The sequence below is a fragment of the Xenia sp. Carnegie-2017 genome, unplaced genomic scaffold, assembly GCF_021976095.1.
Source record: "Xenia sp. Carnegie-2017 unplaced genomic scaffold, XeniaSp_v1 HiC_scaffold_21, whole genome shotgun sequence".
NCBI lineage: Eukaryota > Metazoa > Cnidaria > Anthozoa > Malacalcyonacea > Xeniidae > Xenia > Xenia sp. Carnegie-2017.
Window position 1 is genome coordinate 2,996,378 of NW_025813484.1, and position 9,409 is coordinate 3,005,786.

General features: G+C 34.4%; 1 protein-coding gene across 1 annotated transcript; it reads right to left on the reverse strand.

The window, feature by feature from the left end:
* Positions 1-67: 67 nt before the first annotated feature.
* Positions 68-6,402, reverse strand: LOC124444993 (E3 ubiquitin-protein ligase Mdm2-like). The gene is made up of 9 exons (XM_046995700.1): positions 6,119-6,402; positions 5,455-5,529; positions 4,654-4,787; positions 4,129-4,373; positions 3,080-3,226; positions 2,826-2,996; positions 2,502-2,709; positions 2,269-2,327; positions 68-1,890 (listed from the first exon to the last, which is right to left on the reverse strand). Exons 1-9 carry the CDS (start codon positions 6,278-6,280, stop codon positions 1,586-1,588), a joined length of 1,506 nt encoding a protein of 501 aa, XP_046851656.1. The 5' UTR covers positions 6,281-6,402; the 3' UTR covers positions 68-1,585.
* Positions 6,403-9,409: the final 3,007 nt, after the last annotated feature.

Sequence of the window (9,409 nt, forward strand, 5' to 3'; positions counted from 1 at the left end):
AAATTATTGATAAAATTTTCTATCTACTCTTCATTTCCTCTTTATCTTATTGAAAGTCACCTTGAAATTTCGAGTAAATAGGATACCATTTTAATAGTACATGTAATATACATACAATAGTTGACTTTTGAGAAACATGCAACAGAATCAAAGTCTACTTCACTATTTTTACTAAATGCCATAACCCACGAACAGGTGTTCAAAGCGTATGTATAGTTGTAGATAAAAAGTTAAAAAACTATCAATTAATACCTTTAAAACTCATCTCAGACAAATACCATCTATATTACGAGCTGATAAGACCATACTGCAACCACTATCTATCTATTTTTCATTTCCCTCTATCTTACGTAAAATCACATTTTAAATTTTGAGTCGTACATTGCTTACAAACTTAAGAATATCATATGTAATATACATGCAATAGTTGACTTTGGTGAAACAGTCTACAGAACCATATTCTATATGAGTTAAAGATTCACTAATTTGTACACTAGTACTATTCTATTTTCACAAAATACCATCACACACACGGGGGTACCGAATGTTACGGTAGAAAAATATTGATTAACCAATTATTTTCCTAACCCTGTATCCGTTACTGGACGAAGGAATGTGTTCAAACTGTTTATGACACAAAATAACGCAACACAGTTTTCTGATTGCATCAAAAAGACAGTCTAAAATAACTTGGCGACTTATTTAGTAAAATTTTGTCAATTCAATTCTTTCTACAGATATTGAACTTTGTTCACTATGAGAATACCATTACTGCGACATAAACAACACAAGACGATTATCAAAAACTTTAAAGAATAATGTTGTGACGAATTTGTCGATGAAAACTAATGCAATTTCCTAAAGCAAATAACATAATATGACATCACAGTGACATAATATGACATCACAGTGACATAATATGACATCACAGTGACGAAATTCGGCCCGATGGACATATGTAATTTAATAATTCTAGACAGAAGTAAACGGACGCAGTTCAACGAAAGATGTTATCCATCCATTTTAAATATTCTTTGCAATGCACCGAGAAAACTGTTTGCTAAATAGTTGAGTCATAAACACATTAAATGGTATTTTGATAGTTTGTTAAAACTATAGAATAAACAGTAAAAAAATGGATACAATTTACTTTAAATACTACTACATATAGGACGAGCATGTTTTCTTAACTTTGAGAATTGTCTATGATATCATAAAAATTGGTCAAACTCCATAACAGGCGTTTAAAATTTTATCATATGTGAATTGTTTTTGAGATGCGTTTACAGTCATTGTGGCTAATTAGGTGAACTCTACAGCTACGCAGCTACGTTTCAGCGACTGATTACGCGAGCAGCTTTGCATCAAAACTGAAAATTCGATTTCGATTTCGATACTATATACAAAAAATCAGTGGCAAAACCATTCCAAATTTTACTTCATGTTTTTATTAATTACTTGAGAAAACTAAAGCCATTCATTGCTTTTCCAATGAAGGGAGAAAAAATATTTGCACAGCAGGAGTAAAATTCGGCCTGGCTTTGCCCACCACGGTCCAACAGCGCAATAATTGAACAATTCCCAGTCACATATAATTCTTTATAACTTTATCAATCTTTTTGCGACACACGGGGCAGGGTTTATTAGACTCCTTCAGTTTCCGAGCGCATGCAACACAGCATACCTGATGGCCGGTCATACCATGAACGATACAGCCATTGGGCGGTTCCTTGCGGCAAAGTAAACACCTCATTCGATCATGGCCATCAGTTGAGTCCGACGCAGTTTCATTGGCGACAGTCGTGGAGACGGGGGGAGTATGGTTTGTTGATGGTGGAACAACAGTATTCAACTGGCTGATTGACGAAGTTGTACAAACTGAGTCTGTCACTATATTTAACACAGAAGAAGATGAACATTTCAACCTCAATGATCAAAAGCTTTGCAATGACTAATTGTTCAGTGACGCCATTTTGCTTTGCGAGCTATCCAAAATGAGCTTTCAGATATTATTAATAACTAAAAAAGCCTTCGTAGTCCATGCGAGTTCGTTTTGTCACGTGTATCTCCTATTCGAATCATAAACCGAGTTGAAATCCGAGATACGGGAAAATTTGCTGTGGAATTCATGGTTTCGCACGAGGTAATCTGCCGTAAAGCTAAGTGAGATCCTGGATGCAAGAGGAAGACTGAAAGGATGTACTGTACGTAGGAATAGAGGGTAAAAGAACAAAATCACTGCAAAATAGTTTATCGTAAACAACTTACCTGTTGCCTGATCTATTCGAACATTTTCGCGACGAGTTTGACCAGGATCTGAATAAGATCTAAAATAAAAAATCAATCCTAACTTATTACAAAAAATCCACAGTATACACACTTGAAACAAGATAATGGTAAAGGTGCCAGCACGAGCTCGATAATGGGATGTTACATCCCAAAATGTCTAATCAAGAATAATCAACCCTTACGTGAATATCGTAACACAAACATCTTTTTACCTTTCCAAAGTGGAAGCAAACCAATCCTTTCTCTTAGACCAGCAACGTCGACAGCGTCGAGTCATCGGGTGATTTCTTTCCGAGCAGGCTTCGCATTGCCATTTATCTTCTTCTTCTATTTCCGAGTCTGAGCTGTCACTGTTTCCAAGTTCATCTCCGCCATCTTCTCCTTCGTCCACCTCTTGACTGCATGAATTTCTTTCAGTTTCTGAAAACAAACACGAAAACTCAATAAACACAAACAAGTATAAAATAAGTATACACTCGAAGTAATTCAGAAAAAACAAATTATAATCAAACATTTAGTTATAACACAACTCATACCATGCTCTAACATCAGTCTTTCTTCTTCGCTATAAGACATTGGTTCGTATTCCAATGAAAATTTTTCTTCATCATTGCTGACTGTATCGTTCTCTGATCCATGATTTACTAAAGCCTCACTATCAGTAATGTCACTTTCAAACGGCCGTACTACTCGTTCCTCTTCAGTTTCTACACAATGCCATCAATGGAGCAAAGTCAAGCATGAAAGTGACTAAGTGCTGAGGTGCACAAAGCAAAGCAGTTTAACTCACCATACAAAAAGAACAAATCATCAGATGTATCCGTTACAATATCTGTAGAATTGTCTTGCATATTTCGATAATGTATAGCATATTCTGCCTTGCTGATGACTTCCTCTTTGTTGTTTGTGTCTTTAGAACCGTGTCCGATATCAACATCTATGATGAACAATGTAAAAACGTTGACAAATGTCAGCAATTTATACCTTTTCAAAATATAAATGAACAAAAATATCCCAAATCAAATTATATATCTTGTAATTATAAACAATTTAATGTGTGATTAAAATTTGAAGCTTTTCTTTGTTTTTGGCAAACCTTCACGAAATCGAAGTAAATATATATATATCTGTAATTTTAACATCCAGGTGATTTTGGGAAGTCCAAATAAAAATACATTTCTCTGCACTCATTTGACTATATCCTTCCTTGTTGTTTAAAAAAAATATTCAAAATGTTGCTCTTCAAAATAAATACTGAAGAACTATGCTTCAAAAATCCAGTGTCATAGCTAGAACTTCAACTGGGGGCAGTGTGCGAATTAGTTCAGAGAAAACGATGTGCAATTTTTTTGACAAAAGTGTTTCTTTAGAGGCATAATCAAATCGATATTACGTTAATTATTATATAGCACTAATTGCTAAATTAATATTTTTAAATGTAAACAAATTCATATGATTTACGACAGTGTTTTTCGTTAAAACCGCTGATTTTTGCACATCATTTGAAAAAGTGATGTGCAATTGTTTTCATTTTAGCTAAAACGATGTGCAAATTGCACATTGCACGCCGCTAATTCGCACACTGACTGGGGGTATATATTCCCTTATTCAGTTGTGCCCAACTAATTCCTTTTGAAATTAAATAGGTTTTTGGGCACAATGAAATACATGAAAATACAACCTCCCCAATAATGTTCTAGCTACAGCCTTGCTTCAATTCACATATGTATTCCTATCTGACATCGGGTTTCACTATTCTTTGAGATCACCTCGATTTCTATGTTAATAAGATAAAACACAGTGAACTCAATTTTGCAAAAAAGTAAAATGTCATTGAACCTGTGAATGCAACATCATATTCTCGTTTCTCTCCCACAGATGGTTGAGGCAATGGCTTGCTACAACAGGCCTGATCACTTGCTGACTGCAACTCACTATCACTGCAGGGGCAACTTTCTGTTGTGGATGTAGATTGTAAAGATACGGACTGACAAGCAGCGATGGATCTTTGTTGTTTGAAAGAATGAGCATTTTCGGAGTCCCTCGCTGATGGAAAACTCTCAAGATTTTGTAGAAGTAGATCACTAAGTTAGATCAAAATTTGAAAATTATGAATTTGAAACAATTAAGAGCTGTGGAAGTTGGAAGATACATCTGCCAACATTGTGAATTTTCAATTATAAAACCTTACAATGCACTTTCTTAACATTAATCTGTCCCCTGTGTGACTACACTATCACAAGTCTCTTGATGAAAACAAAAACTGAAGGTCTATTTTGTAATGCGCTTTAGATTGTGTTTACAAAACAGAGCAAAGGTCTTTGGAATACCATTTGAATATCTGTTCATGTTAATTCTACTTACCAAACATTGGACGATGAAAACTGCTTGCATCCAAATATTTCTTCTAATTCATCGTTTTCACAATACACTTTATGAGGATCAGCAGGATCAAACAAAGACTTCCTTCGAATATATTCTGTCAAGTGCCCCAACACCTGAAAATATATATGCTTATTCAGCACACCATACAGAGAGCAAAAGCTTTGATACAAAGTGCTTGAGGTATATTACAAATTCCAAAAATACAAAATATTATATGATACCATACGTCATTGCACTTAAGAAATAAAAGATGCTTACTGTGTTTGCACAGGCTTATGCAAGCCGTGGAGACCTTTGGGAGAACTTGAGAGCAGATCAGTGCAAGCCCGAGACCAAAGGTCGAGGGTTGCACCTGCTCAAGAGTTCTCCCAAACGTCTCCGATGTTTTCATAAGCCAGTGCAAACACGAAAAACATCTTTTATTTCTTTTATAAAATAACAATAATGCGAAACAGACAAATTTCAAGTAAACATTTTAATTTTTCTTCTAAATTGCATTCATGATTGATTTGCAAATTCTCTTTGACTGATTGATTATTATGATTGATTTGATTGGTTGAGCTCAAATGTGTTTTGTACAGGTTAATGCAACACAGCTCTGAACCAATCAGCGCACATGTTTCATTGTGTTCATTTTATAAATTGTAACCACAAGTGCACAACTTGCACGAAGCTATTAGACTATATAGCACAAGTCTACAATAAAACCATTATCATTTTATATGAATATAGAATACTAATTGCAAGAAATACCATCTGCTATTGCAAAATGCAATTTACCTCAGCTCTGGTGAAAGTGTCAGCTTTCACATCAAGGTAATCCAAGATAGGTTTCATTTTTGGTAGCACTCTTACCTATGAATAACATATTGTTTCATTAAGATTGTAGCTACTTCCATATTAAATTACATGATGCAAATGCCCGAGAATAAATCCTTACCATAGACGCTAGAGAGGTGAATGGGTTAAGTGGTTAAAACTGAATTTAACTGTAACCATATTATTCTTAAATATTTTACAAAAAACCTTTTTGTGTTTTGCACAGTCCTGAATTTTCAGTAACAATAGTATGTATTGTATTATAGTTTGTGCGAAAAAAATCACGTTTCAATTATGAGTTATCACGAAATCTCCTTCGTTATTTAAACAAGGGAGGCGTGTTAAAAATCAAAAAGTTAATCAGAAGCCAGTTACTTAAAAAAATACTGTAGAATTCTCACAGCAAACGAGTACCATCTCACATGTATTGCATGATGAGAGTAGAATTGTAGAAATTAAATCATTCACGGCAATACATACACAAGCATATATATGCAAACAAATACCAAATTATCAGCCATGATAGAGAATGTTTGTATGGACTTAAACTTATAAACAAAAACAGAGGCCATATTACAATAGTTTCAAATTCTGGGATGTATACATACGAAGAAAAAAACATTACCAGAGCTGGTACGTTCGGAGTGCTTTCAGTCTTGTCTCCACGGCAAGTTGGTGAATGAGGTCCTCCCTGTGGATGCCTTTTACATCGTCTTCGTCGTTTTCTTTTACGCCTGTAAGTAAGTTGTGAGCTTTCTCCAACAAGCTCAATGCTGGCTTCATCCATTTACTTTACTAAAAACACAACCTTCTCGAAGTTGCGAAGTTCAATGTGCTTTTGTAGATACTATTAAGTGGCTGTATACGACGCGAACATGCTTTGTTAAAATATCATTATGGCTAAGGAGAATTTACGTTTTTAACAGGAAATTAACAACTTACCTAAAGCAGAGCCCTCTATTAGTAAGAGTTGGGACAAACGGTCTGGGGCGAGCGCGGAGCCGCCATTTTGGTTCCTACTTGCAAAGTGAAACTATAATAATACTATTGGAAATTGGGTTTATATGCAAAAGAAGAAAGCAATTTAAGCTTATTCCATGGTAGTATCAAATATATTAGGAATAATAGCAAGCTCTTTGCGTTTTTTTAACGATTTGCGGCAGACCTGATTTAATTTCATTGGTTTGAGCTTCGTTTGCGGTTTACTAGTTCGTGCTTCAAAATAAGTTCAAATTGATCGTGACCCATTGTAAGAAGTATTTTTCGTACGTGAACGTGTTTTCTCGGCTTATGTTCCGACTCTGTAACAAGTTTTCAAGATCTTTAAGCTTGGTGGCAAGCGGCAATGTTATCCTGGCATCAGTGTTATCAAATACTTGGACAAGACTTTGTTCGAAACTTCGAATCATAGTAATCATGCAGATTTGGTCCGAGAGATTTGTGTTCAAGATTTGTAACAATTTAATGGTAGTGAATGATTTATGCCCCCAATTTAATCCAAGCATGATATTTTTATTCTGAAAGATCACAAAATTTTCTTGCTCAGCAGAAAATGACAGACTTTTTACTTTTAGTTATTGAAATATGCAATGATTTGACCAAGATGCATTTGACCTTAAACGGTTTATTCCTTTATATGAAGTTATTTCGCCTTTATCACTTTATAAAGTATTAAAGTTTATTTCTAATAAAGTTTGTTAGGGATTCTGCTGAAAATTTTGGTGAAGCATTTCTTTAAAATGAATATATTATTTCTATAATATGAAACATTTCTGTTGTTGAAGAACAGTCTGTTTGCTATAAATGCTACTGTTTGTAGTCTTTTATACAGCATATGAGTCTGATCCAATCTTTAATTTAGCAAAGAGTTAAATTTATTGGTTGAGGAATGACAAAACTTCTATATGTGTTTAATGATCAAACAGGGGTGTGTTGGAGGGAGCTCAGCCCCGTTTGTTCAAATTCTATGCCTTGTATTGCCAGTGAAATATATATATCAAAAAGCTAGCAGCACCTAAATATATATCAGAAAGCCGGCAATATTTTAATATATATGAGAAAGGCAGCAACAGTTGTTATATACTAATTAAATGAAGATATGATCTTCGCACTTTGCTGGACAATTTAAGCAATGATCATATCTTCATTTAATTTCAATTACCGCACTGCATAAAAAACATTCATACAGTTGTAATATACATTAAAAAGCCCAAATAGCTGAAATTATGGAGATATGCCTCTGTGATCTTATAAACCAAAACCTACAATTAAAATATCATCAACAAGTCTAGAAGAGAAGTAATGTTCTACTTTGAGCTACAGAAGTAGGGTACATTTGTACAATTCAATACCAAAAATATATTGTACTCAGCTGTTTCATTGAATATCCTAATTATAATTACTTCATTTTTAAATGATGAACTAAAAATACAAAATACAACATGGAAAATCATAAGAGTTTCTGTGATTTGGTGTAGTTGTTTTAGTATGGAAGTGGCTGAGAATTGAGAGGTTTGTAGATTGACCAATTTCAGAACATAATGAGAAATCATCTCGATTAAAAAACAAGCTTTGGAGTAAGAAAACTATTGAAACTGCATCAGCACGAACTTTGCAATGTTATTTGGCCCGAAAATGTTTCTTTACTTGAGTCAGTTGATTGAACCTTATATCAAAAGCAGTTCAGCACAACAATCACCATACGCAATCAAATTTCGTAAGTTCGACATAAAGGCATTTCTTTCATTTTTTTCGTAATCCTCGATTTATGCGATATGTAATGACATTTAGTAGCCTTCAACAATCAGTTATTACACACTTATCCATAAAAAAACGCAATATTATCTCAAAATACTGTATTACTAGCAGCAATTGCTATATAAGCACAAGCTAAAATTTCAAAACTAGGAACCAAAATGGCGGAAATTGATCATGTGATCAATATTGCCCAATCAACGTAAGCTAAACGGATAACAATAGATGTCCCAACTCTTATACTATAGAGGGCTCTGACCTAAAGTGGCAAATTATGGGAATTTGTAACAAATATGGAAGGGAAAAACTTATAAAAAAAAGTTAGAGATTCATTAAACAACTGTGATTGTGCCCATAGATATGATTTTAGTTGGTTCGACTTATATTAAGTGAAGTTAAGATTCTGTGACAGTCGTTGTGACAGTTGTCTCAACGTCGTATGATTATCATTAAAATTCTCATTACATATTTCTGATCTTGACGTCCATCATCGCACGAACATGTTTGAACACATTACACATTGACGTTCGATACGAAGAATATAATTGGTCAAAAACATATTAAAAGTAAAACAGATATGTATAATTTCCCGCTTAAAACGCTCATATAACCTCATTCAATGAATTGCTCAGTTAGCTGTTAACGACTACATCCTTAAGTGTAACTTCAACACAACTTTAACTTTGGTATTTCCAACACCATCACTAGTATGGTGCCATAATACATTCTGAGATTAGCGCGCGCATCAGGAACGCAGCCAGGGGAGGACAAACGGGGCAATCCTCCCTCTTTTTGTGACAATTTCGAATTGATATCAATATGTTGCTTTTTTCGGCACGTCCTAAGCGACTTCCCTCACCTATTTATAAATCCCGCCTTTCGTCCAGGGACCGGTGTAGTTTATAATATTTTACAAGTGTGCAATGAACTGTTTAATGAACACGAAAGATTAGTCATCACTAACACCAACAATCAATCTCGAGACTCTACTAACTTGGACATTATACATCTACAAACATTTCACTCTCCTCCTGGGTCAAAATCTTTCACGTTGAACAATTGCTTAAAGTATTATCAAAGTAATCCTACCTCTTCAATAGACTTGATCATCTTTCATGAGAAGAAATATCTTTCTTCTTCCGGCATTGTGGACTCAATCAAA

Coding starts and splice junctions, on each gene's coding strand:
- LOC124444993 (XM_046995700.1), bottom strand. CDS start 6,280: ATGGATGAAGCCAGCATTGAGCTTGTTGGAGAAAGCTCACAACTTACT. Junction 5,530..6,118: donor CTCCGAACGTACCAGCTCTG/GTAATGTTTTTT, acceptor TGTTATTCATAG/GTAAGAGTGCTACCAAAAAT. Junction 1,891..2,268: donor TCGAATAGATCAGGCAACAG/GTAAGTTGTTTA, acceptor TGTTAAATATAG/TGACAGACTCAGTTTGTACA.